This window comes from Sorex fumeus, unplaced genomic scaffold (genome assembly GCF_029834395.1).
Source record: "Sorex fumeus unplaced genomic scaffold, SorFum_2.1 ptg000044l, whole genome shotgun sequence".
In the NCBI taxonomy this organism is placed as follows: domain Eukaryota; kingdom Metazoa; phylum Chordata; class Mammalia; order Eulipotyphla; family Soricidae; genus Sorex; species Sorex fumeus.
This window is the reverse complement of record NW_026606101.1, coordinates 41,070,820-41,084,423: the sequence shown is the minus strand read 5'-3', so window position 1 is coordinate 41,084,423 and position 13,604 is coordinate 41,070,820. Positions and strand designations below refer to the sequence as shown.

The 13,604-nt window shown below is 39.9% G+C and overlaps 1 protein-coding gene across 1 annotated transcript in view; it reads right to left on the bottom strand.

The window, feature by feature from the left end:
• Positions 1-13,604, bottom strand: part of XRN2 (5'-3' exoribonuclease 2) — a 90,235-nt gene that overhangs the window by 59,198 nt on the left and 17,433 nt on the right. The window contains exons 2-9 of the mRNA XM_056121522.1: positions 9,978-10,105; positions 9,782-9,893; positions 6,435-6,546; positions 3,016-3,074; positions 2,850-2,939; positions 1,755-1,827; positions 754-804; positions 132-289 (exon numbers count right to left, since the gene is read on the bottom strand). Coding sequence (XP_055977497.1) covers positions 132-289; positions 754-804; positions 1,755-1,827; positions 2,850-2,939; positions 3,016-3,074; positions 6,435-6,546; positions 9,782-9,893; positions 9,978-10,105 — 783 coding nt within the window. The remainder of the gene's footprint in view (positions 1-131; positions 290-753; positions 805-1,754; positions 1,828-2,849; positions 2,940-3,015; positions 3,075-6,434; positions 6,547-9,781; positions 9,894-9,977; positions 10,106-13,604) is intronic.

Genomic DNA, 13,604 nt, shown 5'->3' with positions numbered 1-13,604 from the left:
AGCATCCTGAATATACTTAATGCTATTACACTGTAGACTGAAAATATTTTGTTATATATACTTTAGCACATAAAAATGAAATGAAAAAAGATTTTTTAAAAAAAGCGGTAACTCTGCCTCTCAGTTCTTACCTTTCCCTGCTTTTCTCTTGGCAAGCCTTCACAATCCTTGACCTCATGTCCAAGCTGATTACAAAGACCACACGGTTTGGGTTTGTTTGGTTTGAATTCTTCTCTAATGATGGTAAAGTTGGGTTCATGGGTGGCAAGGCCAAGCATAATCAGATCAGCTATAAATCAACAATGACAAAACAGTGAGCATTTTCAGAAGGTCCTTACCCAATTCCGAAGACGTTCCTACTGCACAAAACAGCAAGATAAAGCAGAATCCAAATAAGCATATGAATAGAAGCAGCAAAGCGATAAGGACTGAAACAGCCAAAGAGATGTCTTCTGATTATAAGCGTCTAAAATAAAGTCGACCACAAGGAAGTGAACAAGGGACATTTTGTATTTTAAAGGTATGTTCATCAATATTAAATCCTTGAAAAGATTTTAAAAGTTAAAGATAAGTGAACATGATCACAGATCACACAACTCAGTGAGTTCCCACTCAAACATGAAATAAATAAAATATTTTGTATTTTTCCACACGATCATGAAAACTCTATAGTATGTTCTATATTCTATATAACAAATCATTGACTTGCTACAGCATAATTCAAGAGAATTAAGTCCTAAAGAAGAAACTTACCATCTGCTCCACATAAACAATGATGAGTGTTTGGGTCATGGTTGGGTTGGGCTAAAGGGAAAGAAAACATGTATTTACATACATGTTTAACATAGAGATAATACATTTTACCAAATACTTTTAAATATTTAAAAAGATATCTTTTTTTCGAAGAACATAGTATACACCCCCATCCATGGTTTCAGTTACTTATGGTCAACTACAGATACCACTTTCACACAACTTTCATTACAATAAGTAGTCCAATGATAAAATTGTTCTATTAATTACTGCATTCATTTGTGGATATTAAAAAAAAAAAAGTGGGAAAATGGACCAGGAGGGCTGGTCAATGGTGTGGGGGATGGAGGGTAGTTAAGATAGAGGAGGGTCCATTATGACAACACTATTTGGAAATGATCACTCTGGACAAGAACTGAGTGTTGAAAGCAGGTAAAGGGATATATGATATATATGTAATCTTTCAGCATCTGTATCACAAATCGTAATGCAGAGAGAGGGGAGAGAGAGAGGAGAGAGGAAGAAAAAGGAAGAGAAAGGGAGAGGAGAGGGAGGGGAGGGGGGAGGTCAGGGGAGGAGGAGGAAGAAAGGAGGAAGAGAGGGGAAGGAAGGAGAGGGGAAGAGGGAGGGGGGAGGGAAAGAGTGCAGCCACAGAGGCAGGCTGGGGTAGGGTAGGAGGGAAACTGGAGACACTGGTGCTGGGAAATGACACTGGTGGAGGGATGGGTATTAAAACACTGTAAGACTGAAACACAATCATGAATAATTTTGTAAGGCTCTATCTCACAGTGATTCAATTAAAAATAAAATTGTTCTATTTTATTAGTCACTGTTGTTAATCTCTTGATTTATAACAAACTTTTATAATACCATGTATTACAGGAAGAAACATATAAAGGGCTTGTTACAACCTGGAGTTTCAGGGATCTATCAGGGATCCTGAAACATCTCCCTTGAGGATAATGGAGGATATGATAGTCAAATATTTATAAATATTTTACCTCTTTGTCGTCTAATATAATCCATGATTTTATGTTCTCCTTCACCAGGAGCACTAGCATCAGATAAAATGACCTATAAAAAAAAGTTTATTTTTTTAACATTTTTAACTTATTTCCAGTTTTACAGCACAAAAATCAATAGAAAATATATTAAAGTAGATGATTCTAGTACATTACTGTAATTAATTGGAACATTTCCCCTAAAACGTGACCATGTATACACGTTAAGCACCACAGCTTTTGCACTGGTTGACTACACAGAACATAAAATATGTTATAGTGGGCAGAGGAAATATTTTAAAGGTTAGAATGCATGCCTGACATACGCCAAGACTCCAAGTTAGATCCCTGGCAACACATGATCCCCATTTGTGGTCTTGGTGTTCCCCAACACCGGTAGGTCTGACCAGAAGAGTCAGGTTAAAACTACTTCCAGGAGTGAACCCTGGATAATTTGGAGCATTGCTTTGGAAGATCAAATATTAACAAAAGATAGAAATGTTTGTATCAAACTTAGCAACTAACCATTCAATTTACCATATCAAATAAGTAAACAAGCTTATAAACCTAAAATTAGACCCCCCCCAAAATTAATTTTCACATAAATGCTCAGGAGCACAGAGATTTAAATTTGGGGGCCTCTTCCAAATGCAGCACCCAGGGATCACTGAGTGCCAGGGACTGAAATCAGTACCCTGACATACAAAGCACACACTCCAGCCCTGGGCCATCTGTCCTCCACATCCCTCTATCCCAGAGCACAGAAACTTGAATCTTGGTGTATTTTTTCTAGTAACAGAAAATTTTATTAAAAAAATTACTTTTCCATATGTACATTTTAAAATCATAAGTTTCATCTTATGGCTTCATGGTGATTGTAAGAAGACAAAATTGGCAATGGGAGAAAATTCAGCTATCTAAAAACTGGACCACACAGGGTATCCCATTTCCAATAACCCTGAAATCTTCCTTTCTTCTGACAGTAAACTAGCATTTTCGGGGAGAAAAGAAAAAGTCAAATAATATCAGTCATATATAAGTGAGGTCTCAGATGATCACCCTAATCTTCTTGAAGTATCAAAATGTGAAACTTACTGTCAAATTTTTCCACCCAGGGTCATTATTTAAACGATCAGCTATGTAATAGCGAAGACATTTAGCAAGATTGTCCATGAACTCAGTTCCCTAAAATGACAGAAGGAAATACATTAGCCTATCATTTAAGAGTTAGCAATAGCTAGCTAAGGGTGAGACTACTTACTGGTGTAATACAGTTGCTGTCAAATCTTTCTTTTATTTCTTCTGGAGGAAGATAGCCACCTAGAGAAAAAAGAGGCAATGTTTTGTTCCCTCATAAAAAGTGAAATGAAATATTTAGTATTATGTCAGAACAATGAGAAGCTCAAATCAAATCAAATCAAATACAAAAAGAGAAACACTGCCATCTGACGAACACTGTTTTCCTCTTGGGAGACGAATATAAAGATCCTCCCCTCAAATTTAATTAAGCTTTAACATGACTTTTAAACAATACAGTGTATCTGGGGCCAGAGTGACAGTACAATGGGTAGGGTGTCTGCCTTACACACAGCCGACCTGGGTTCTATCCCTGGCACCACATGGTCCCCTTAGCATGGGTAGGAGTGATCTTTGAGCTCAGAGCCAGGAGTAAGCCATGAGCTCAGCCAGATATACACCCCCACCACCAAAAATAAAAAGGAAAAAAAAAACCAAAACCAAAAACAACCCACACACACAAGAAACACCCCCCCAAAATCAGAATATAGTATACAAATGACACTGTTATATAAAAATATTAAATATTGCTCTGAAATTCCTCTGCAGCAGTGAACAAAAACATGCATGCACACACCCAGGTTAAACACTCAAATCTACTAAGTTATTTATATAAAGATGCCTTAAATGTTAGTTTAGCATAGTTTTATATTTATTAGCTAGAAACTTATTTCCCCTTTTATTAAAAACCAGTTTCAATATAAAAATATACTTCATGTTAAAAAAAATAACAGGCGCTGGAGCCAACAGCACAGCGGGTAGGGCATTTGCCTTGCATGAGGCCGACCTGGGTTAGAGTCCCAGCATCCCATATGGTCCCCTGAGCATCGCCAGAAGTAATTCCTGAGTTCATGAGCCAGGAGTAACCCCTGTGCATTGCCAGGTGTGACCCACAAAGCAAAATAAACAAAACAAAAACAAAAAAAACAAATATACTTCATGTAACTTTAAAAGGTGAAAACTTTAAAATTAAAGACAACGGGGTATGGTGATGCCAGCAGGTCAATCTGTACCTATGAGGCGAGTGCATCAGCAGCCAGATGGTGCCTTTAGACTTCCTGATATCCCAAAATTGCTGCTGTGTCTTTGGCCAGACCCCAAAACTTGGGGCAGAGTTTACCAAGAAAGTAAACGGCCAAAAGTTAGGTATGTGGGAGACATACCCACAATCCTCCGGCTCAGCTACATAATTGGAGGCAAGGTCTCTCTGGTTCCTGATCGAACTGCTTAATGGCCATGATCCTAAGAGATTCAGAGACAAATCTTGGAACCCAGTGGCTTTTGGCAGAGATGTGTCCGGTCCCTGCAATGGGTTACTGGCACGGACCAGCCCAGGGGGGAAAGGGTTTAGTTCTTCCACCTGCTTCCCCTTGGCGGCTAGGTGGCCGCCATCCTCCAGAGGCCATTAGACAGTCAGGCCTGTCCGGCCCTTTCCGCCCCACCCCAATGAGTCCCCGAGTTGCCGCCCACAAATGACGTCTCTGGCTGCTGATCAAGCTGCTTCACGGCCATGATCCAAGAGACTCAGAAACAAATCTCAGAACCCAGCGCCTTTTGGCAGAAATGCGTCTGGACCCCGCAGCAGGTTACTGTCACTGGACCACCCCAGGGAGAAAGGGTGCTGTTCTTCTACCTGCTCACCCTTGGCGGCTGGGTGGTCGCCATCCTCCAGAGGCCACTAGATAGTCAGGTTTGGGCCCGCAGTGATGAAACATGCGGGGCCTCACGGGATAGGGGTGGAGCTGGCCCTTTTTCCCCCCGCCCCAACAAGACCCTGAGTTGCTGCTCACGAACGGCCTCTCTGGCTCCTGATCAAGCTGCTTAATGGCCAGGAACAAATTTCGGAACCCAGCAGATTTTGGCAGAAGTCCCTCCAGATTTAATTGTTAAAATTTTGAAATTCCAAAATTGCGCAGCCACTACTGTGGCTGTGCAACATCATATGTTATTCATTACCAACAACAGAAAACAAATTGTCTACGGTCGCCTTTTTGGCAGATTGAGAGTTGGGGTAAAATCCCACATAATAATGGTGGGTCTGGTGTCAAAATATTGAATGTAATCAAATTAGAGAGTTGTGGATATCATCTGCCCCACAGGTAGGGGGATGGTGTGGATGGGGGGTTATACTGGGGTTTTTGGTGGTGGAAAATGGGCACTGGTGAAGGGATGGGTCTTTCACTGTATGACCAAGACTTAAACCTGAAAGCTTTGTAACTGCTCTCACAGTATGATTCAGTAAAATTATATTTTTTAAAATTAAATTATAAAAAGGGGAAAATAAATAAATAAAATTGAAGACAATCTGGTTCAGACCACTAATTACAAGTCAACGTTAAATTAACTATATTTACACACTTTGAGCAAATTAAAGTTTCTCATAATTGTAGGCTTGAGTTGACTATCCTGCTTTTTCCCCAACTGCCAAGTACAATATTCTAAGCCAATAAATGGCAGCTTTACTGATCTATCATACTGACCTATTTAGCAAAGTAAGCAAAACAAATCATCATTACAACCATACATATTGGGAATCACAACAGAAAACTAGGCCCAATAGGCATCAGCCTCTTGGCGTTCCTCTTCTAAGATTTAATCAGCTTCTACTTATATATCCACTGGGAATTTCAATACTTGATAAACCCCTTCATATATTTCACATAGTCCGTATATCAACCTATACTTAATGAGCTCATGACTTGATTAAAATACGTGACTACTAGGGCTCCATGAAGAGAATGAAGTCCAAGGAGAAGCAGCAATAAGCAAACTTATCAAAGTAACACAGCATTGAATTTTCTTAGCCCCCATGGAAAAAGAAATATTTATCTTGGGGAGGCCTCCCAAGCAGTGCCTGGGGGTCACGGTCAGTCAACCTGGTCACTTAGTTGAACTGCAAGTGTGCCTCCGAATGTGGCACTATTGGGGCTTTATGGTACAGAGGACCACCATCACACAGGTTAATACTGGAGGAATTGCGGGGAGAGGAGGTCCATGTGGCAACAGAAGTCAAATCCAGGTCAGGCACCTGCTGGAAGATTCCTTGAGCCTCAAGAAACACTCAACTTATTTCTATTTTACACAGAGGTAAAAGCTACCTGAAGAGTTGCCTTATTCTGAAAGGTGATGAAAATCTGCTCCCCTACCAGAATCTTCTCCATTCATTTCCTCATTGATCTCAGTATTTGGAAATCAACTAATTAATGAGAGTAAAAGATTCCATTAAATACTTTCCCTCAACTGTGAACATTAATTTTTCTGGATATTCTAGGATTCCAGTTAAAGGCTCACCTATTCATAAAAAAAAGTTGCTATCCCCTACCCTTCTGCATATATCTTATAAAATAGATGTATATATCTGATTTCAAGATGCGTATTCGTTACCCTTTGCCAGAACCTCTTCTCTGACTCGTTGCTTCTCTACTGCCGCTTCCATTCCTTCTTTAGATGCTCTGAACCTCCTTGAACGCTGCTGGTTCATTTTAGCTCGTGGTGCCTGAAAATAAGCATGTTATAATCATGTAATAATCTTTAAAATATTCACAACTACATTTTTACATTTTGATTGTTTTATACAATACAGTAAAATTTAAGAGGTAAGCAATACAACTAAAAACTCTTTCATGATGAAGAACTTATATCAAAACAAAGGACTTAAGAGTTGAGCTCAGGTAAATTACATGTTTACCTCAAAGGAAAGACAGAAAGAAAGGAAGGAAGGGAAAAATGGTTGCTACTCAAAGATCCAGTCATCCTCGAGTAACTGCTACAGAATGAGAATCAGGAAAACTCTCCTTAAGTCCACATCAATAGCTCTTGGGAAACAAGGAGAAAACAGAACTGGCATTTAAATGGAATTCACAATGCTTAAGAAAGCAAAAGAAAACAACTATGCAATAGTAGATGGTGCAGAGATGGTACAAAGATAGTGCTCGCCTGTAAGCACTTAGTCCTGGTTCAATTCCTGGCATTATATGGTCGGTTCCCAGAGTGACTCCCAAATACAGAGCTGGGAGCAGCCCAAGTACCACTGGGTCTGACCCCAAAACAAAACAAAAAAAAAGTAACAAAAAACTACTTAATCATAAGACTTCAAGGCACTACAATAAAGCTAATGATTACCACTTTCTTTATAATGAGGCACATTTCTGAAAAAGAGAACAAGATTTTAAGCAAAGTTGTTGCATGTACTCAGGGCTTACTCCCGACTTTGATCCCTTGTGATCTGTGATTACTCGTGGCAGAGCTTCGGGGACCATATACAGTGCTGGGGACCAGATCAAACCCAGGTTGGCTGGGTGCAATACAACATGCTTAACTGCTGTACTATTCCTCAGTCCCAAAGCACAGTACTTTTAAATCACTCTGATCAATTTATTTTATGTATATGGGGAATGTACACCCATACGTACTCCTCAGGGACTATGTCCCAAGGCTAGGGGTTTCAAGACTATGGGAAAGATAAAACCTAGGGCTCCTGAATGCCAAGAATGTGCTTCAGTTCATAAGTCATCTCTGAGTCATCTTGCAGGTACTAACCAAGTGTATATGATAGATAAATCTGAATGAAAAGAACTGAATTTTATAGTTTTAAAATGACTACACTGACTTCAGAAGTCAGAAAGGGCTCTGGGGCTGGAGCGGGTAGGGCGTTTGCCTTGCACAAAGCCAACCTGGGTTCAATTCCCAGCATCCCATATGGTCCCCCAAGCACCGCCAGGAGTAGTAATCTCTGTATATCACTGGGTGTGAGCCAAAAAAGAAAAAAAAAAGGGGGGGGGCTCTGAAGGATCCTTAACATCTAAAATACATCATTTTATATCTTATATTCTCTTTAAAGTTACTTTTCCTGTAATAGTAAACAATCTATTATCTTTCATACCGCCAAATTCTAAGATCTACATTTAAATTTTTAACAAAAAATGTGTTAATGTGTGCACACACAAATATGCACATATTTTAAACTTCAACTAGGAATAAAGGCAAACCAGATAAAAGTCAGATCAGATCTTTACAACATTTAGCTAAAAGTAAATTAGAATACACTCCCATTAATATTGCTTGTCTCCTTTGTTCTTTAACTTAGCAAGTAAGCTTAAGTTAGCTAAATCCTTTCATTCAAATTTTTCATTGTTAGCTGAGATTTTTTTTTAATTGAGTTAAACGGAACCTCAGAAGAATTAAATCTTCTGGACCCAAAGCTTTCTGGATTGTCAAAAAATCATTTTGCTGGCCAGTTAGGATAACTGAATATAAAAGAAAAGGAAGCTATCTGTACATGAATAAACAAGGTTATAATTTACCTTAGTTTTTCTTGAACTGTGATATATGTCTGCAGGTCATTTACAATCTACATTTATAATCTATACTAATAATACTACTTGGCATTATGAAGTACAGGTCAGTAAGCTTCCTATAGGATAAACCATAGTTCTTGAGTGTGGCAGAAAAGGAAGGCCTTCTCAAGTCAGCACCTGACTTCCCTTTCTGCCATGAGTCACCTGCAGCTACCCAAAAGTGTCACCGTGGCCAAAGATTAGAGGTGTGTAACTGAAATAACTGAGAGTAAGTTTCCTTACCCCTGGTTATCCATCGATCCCCACCACTGCCCACTCATCTCCCACTACCGTCCAACTTCAAGAAATGGGACAAAAGTCCCTTTTTCTATCACCTAACTCCTGTAAGTGCACTTATTCCTTCTTTCCTTAATGCCCTGTAGGTCACTATCATTGTCCTCCTGTTGTTCATAGAGTTGCTCCAGCGGGCCCAGTAACGTCTCCATTTTGAGACTTGTTACTGTGTTTGGCATATTGAATACGTCACTGGTAGCTTGCCAGGCTCTCCCAGAGGAGCGGAGGAATCGAAACCGGCTCAGCCGGGCTGGCTGTGTGCAAGGCAAATGCCCTACTGCTGTGCTATTGCTCCAGCCGTTCTGTAGGTATGCCAATTAAAAACAAAAACAAAAAAACAAAAAAACCTGATCTCACTAATGTATGTCTCTTTTGTATTAATGATAAATCTTCAAAAGCAAGAGCAGAGGTTGACAACTTAGCTCAATGGTAGAATGCATGCTCTGTATAATTGAAGTACTGGGTACAATCTCCAGTACCTCGAGGAGAGGAAACAAAAAAATCAAAAGCAACCAACATTCACCAGCACCAACATTCCCAGCACCTCGGTCAAAACAGACCTAAGAAAATGTCTGAGTGGCAGGAAAAACAAATAGCAGGTAGCCATTTGTCATGCATGTGATCAAATCCCCAGGACCCCACATGGTTGCCTGAGTGGTACCAGGAGTGACCCCCAAGTGCAGAACAGGCAGGAGTAGGGCCTGAGCACTACTGGGTGTGCCCCCACCTGCACCCCAGAGAAAAGAAAAAGAAAAGGAAATGTTTGAATGAACAACTGAAGCCTTGCTTGCCCAAATTTGTTACACCCTTTTCATTCTTTGGCCAACTCTTGCTCTAAACTGTTTCTCCAAGAAGGTGGTTGCTTCCCCAACACTGCGGATGCTGGCCGTGCCTGTGTGCACCAGCGTGTGTGAGTAACAGCCTGGGACAAGCAGGAGGGAATTTCTGTCTGTACACTTAAAAATGGTCGATTTCCAGGGTCCTAACTAGTTATCTTACTATTTTTCCTGAAAAGGGGGTGGGAGGACAAATTAGTTAGGGAATCTTTGTTTCAGACAATGAGAATACAACAAAAACAAAATCAAATTATTTTATACTTACCACGCCATCTATGGCCATGTAAAGAAGTCGTCGTGGTCTTACAATATTGAAAAGTCTGTCAATATACTCAAAAATTGCAACCATCATTTCATCCTCATTTTTTGGTGCTGGTCTATAATGATAAGTAAACAATGTAATTGTAGCATAGTACTTCTCTGTATCTTGCACTATTAGTCACCCAAACAAGGTTACATACTTGTCTTCAGGATGAGTACAGGGATGTATGATTCCATTCATATCCAAATAAAGATTGTCAAACTCCACATCATTTGGATTTGGCTTACTGGCATCGACAGGCACCTTCACACCATTGCATTCTTTTGGCTACAAGAAAGTAATAATTAAGAACTATTTGTTCAAATCTAAAACAGTTTCATGTTAGACTCAGTATGAACATGTTTCATTTCCGGACTGGAAATCAAGTTACACTTAAGTTGGGTGATGTTACCTTATTCCTAGAAAAAAAAGCTGAAGCACATAGAAAATGGCACAGTGTAATTCTTCTACAACTTATCTTATTGAGGCTTAATATATGTAACCATCTAGCTCCATTTTCTTAACTCTAACATGTATCTGGAATACTACTACATAGGATAGCAGTTTATTCATTCTTTGGTTTTTTTATTTTCCAAATTAAGGTCATCATTTCTTTGTTTTTTTAATTAATTAATTTTGAACACCCATCCCTCCACCAGTGAACATTTCCCGGCACCACGGATCCCAGTATCCCACCCTGCCTCTGTGGCAGGGCATTCCCTTTTGTTCTCTCTCTTTCTCTCTCAATTGGGTGTTGAAGGTCACCATTTCTTTAACTGCTTCACTGAACTATAACTTAATACGGCATAGTGTTCACACGTTCATTTGTTAAATGTGCAGCTTTTAAGTATACAGTATATAACTATTGTCTTCTAATATTTATTTTTCATCACTAGCTAAATAAAAGCTCCCGTTTATTTCACTTCCTATCTCACCTTTACACCATCCTTAGATTGAAGCTTGTTTGTTTCTATTGATTTGTCCATTCTAGGGCATTTGTGTGGGGGTTTATTTTTTGCTTTTATTTTTAAGCCACACCTGGCAGTGCTCAGGGCATCATATGGGGTGCAGGGTCAGACATGTGTGAGTCCAGGGCACTGCCTGTTGTACTACTGCTCGGGCCCAAATAATGCTTTTGTTTCTGTGGAGAAGCTATACCAGGGAATGCTCAGGAATCACTCCTGGTGGGCTCAGAGACCAGGGATGGAACCTGAGTCAACCACAGACAAGGCAAGCGCCTTATCCACTGTATTATCTCTCTGTCCCTATTCTAGACTTCTCATACACACGCAATCTTGAGCTAATGGCTTTCATTTAGCACAATGTTATTGAAAACGATAATTTATCTTTTCTAAAACTATTAAAAATAATGCTTTTGTATCTGTTCAGGAAATGCTGTTTTATTTTGGGGGGGAGTTGTTGACACACGTAAAAGTACTCAGGAACTCTTCTGAGTATACTCAGGAGACTTTATGTGGTGCCAGTGATTAAACTGGGATGAGCCATATGCAAGGTAAGCACCTTAACCTCTCTGGATATGGCTCAGTGGTAGAGCACTTTCTTCATATGTATGGAAGTACTGGGTTTGATTCCTGCCACTAACCAAAAGGAAAAAAAAAAAAGATGAATGGATGTAGTCAACCCCAGCATATACTCCAATACTCCAGTAAGTACAGCCAGGAGTATCCTCTGAACAGAGTCACAAGTAGCCCCTAACACGGGCAGTTGTGACCCCAAAATTTGAAAAAAAAAAAAGAACTGTTATTTTAAAATGATTTATTACTGGAAAATAAACATTCTTTTGGTTTGCTGTTAGGCACTGTTAAAAGAGAAATATACACAATGAAAGCATTGAGAAAAGGAAGGAACCCATAAACACCAATATCAGGGCAGTGGTTAATCATCTATAAGGGGAGAAAACAAGACAATACTTTAATCTGTATTAACAATTAGGAGAAATCAAGCAACTAAGGGCAAAAGAGGAAAAATGCAATGAAAGCTATTCCATGTGTCTCCAATGTATGCCATAACACAGCCCTGACCGGCACTAGAGGCTGGCTCTGAGGGAGGGAGCACACCAGGCTCACCCCAGCATGACGTGCGGTGATGAGCACCCAGGGTGGGGGAACAGGGCAAACATCAAGTAAAGCAGGAAGTCAATTTGGGGGTATCATAAAAGAAAACATGATGACCCCAAACAAAAACCAGGCTCTATCTATAAAGGCAGGTACTCTCTCTGTGACCCTCCACCTCATGGTAAATGGCAATTCTGAAACCTGCACAAGGATATAGCCACACTCAGGAGCATCGAGACTCTCCTTCCGCATCTCCACAGAAAGCCACAGGGCAGTATTTTTACCTGTTGGCCAAGTAAGAACCACTAGCCCATGGTGGCCTTCCCTTTCTACCCAACCACATGAACCACTGAAACAACCACAATGCGTGACTGTGCTGGACAGTAACAGCAACCCCAGGGCCTGCAGTGAAGAGACTCCAGGGCGATGCCTAAAATGTAAAACAAGCAATGGAGAACACAGCCAAAACTGCAGCGAGAAATACTCAATGCCCAGAAGTGAGGGAACACAAGGAGGGGCCGTGGAACAGAGAAGGAACAAAGGGGGCTTTTGGATGGGTTATCAGCACAGGCACTGAATCCTGGTCACCTCCCGCACTCCCTTCTTCCCTTGTCCTACCACAGGCAACCTGAGACAGGCAACTGCAAACCTGTACACGAGTGCATACTCAGGAAGTGAAGTGCAGTTCCTAAGGACACAAAAGCATGCCTACACTGGCCAACTCGTTCCTGCTTTACTTCATGGTGAAAGGAAGTTTAGAATGCTCCCAAACAGGCCGTTGGAAAATGATTCTTCTTGCACACAGATTCCAAAAAAAAAAAAAAATCAAGATAAATGGGTAGTATAGATGATACAAACACACAGTGAATCTACATAAAAATGCACTCCGTGGGTTTTGAAGCAAATCCTCAAAATGATATTCACACCAACCTGCTGTTCTTATAAGGCCTTCTGAAACCTCAAATATAAAACACCTCAAATATGAGGCAGAAACCATTACTGTTAATAGCAACCTAATAGACATATTTTTGTTTAAATCTACATGTTTAACTAAAACATTAAAGAAATTTGAACTGCCTCAGATTTCATAAGGAAAGGTCTCACTGGAGGAAATCAGATGCCAAACTACAGAAGTGCAGTTTTAGATTTCCCCTCAGAGCAGTTTGACTCTAGGGAAGAAAACTCAAAACATGAGTAATATTTTGAGGAAAAATGGTCAAAGAGCTAGTGAAGCCTTCAAATTATAGTATTTTAGTTAAAAATTAAAGTCATAAGTTTTGACAGAGTTGCCTAATAGAAAATGTTAACATGTGTGGGTGATGGGTTGTTTTTCAGATTGTATATCTAAGTAGTCTTCATCTTCATTTTTTATATGTTGGTCAACAAAAAAACGACTGCTCATGACCAAAGAGCACTTAAAATGGATAGGCACTGCTCCAAGGACTTTTACTCTGACTTTTCCAATCTATCCACAGAACAGGTACTCACTTACAAATGCTAACACAAACTTAGAAGGGCTCAGCAGTCTTTCCAAAGATACACAGGTATTGAGTTTGGAGACTGGAATCTGAACCCAGCAATCCGAATTCAAAGCTAACATCCTAACCAGATTACAGTGGTCATTTTGCCAGATTTAACATGATTTGTTAGAAACCTAAGATTCATGTTGATGACTCTAGTAATTACTAAATACAAGATATGCAACATGAGTA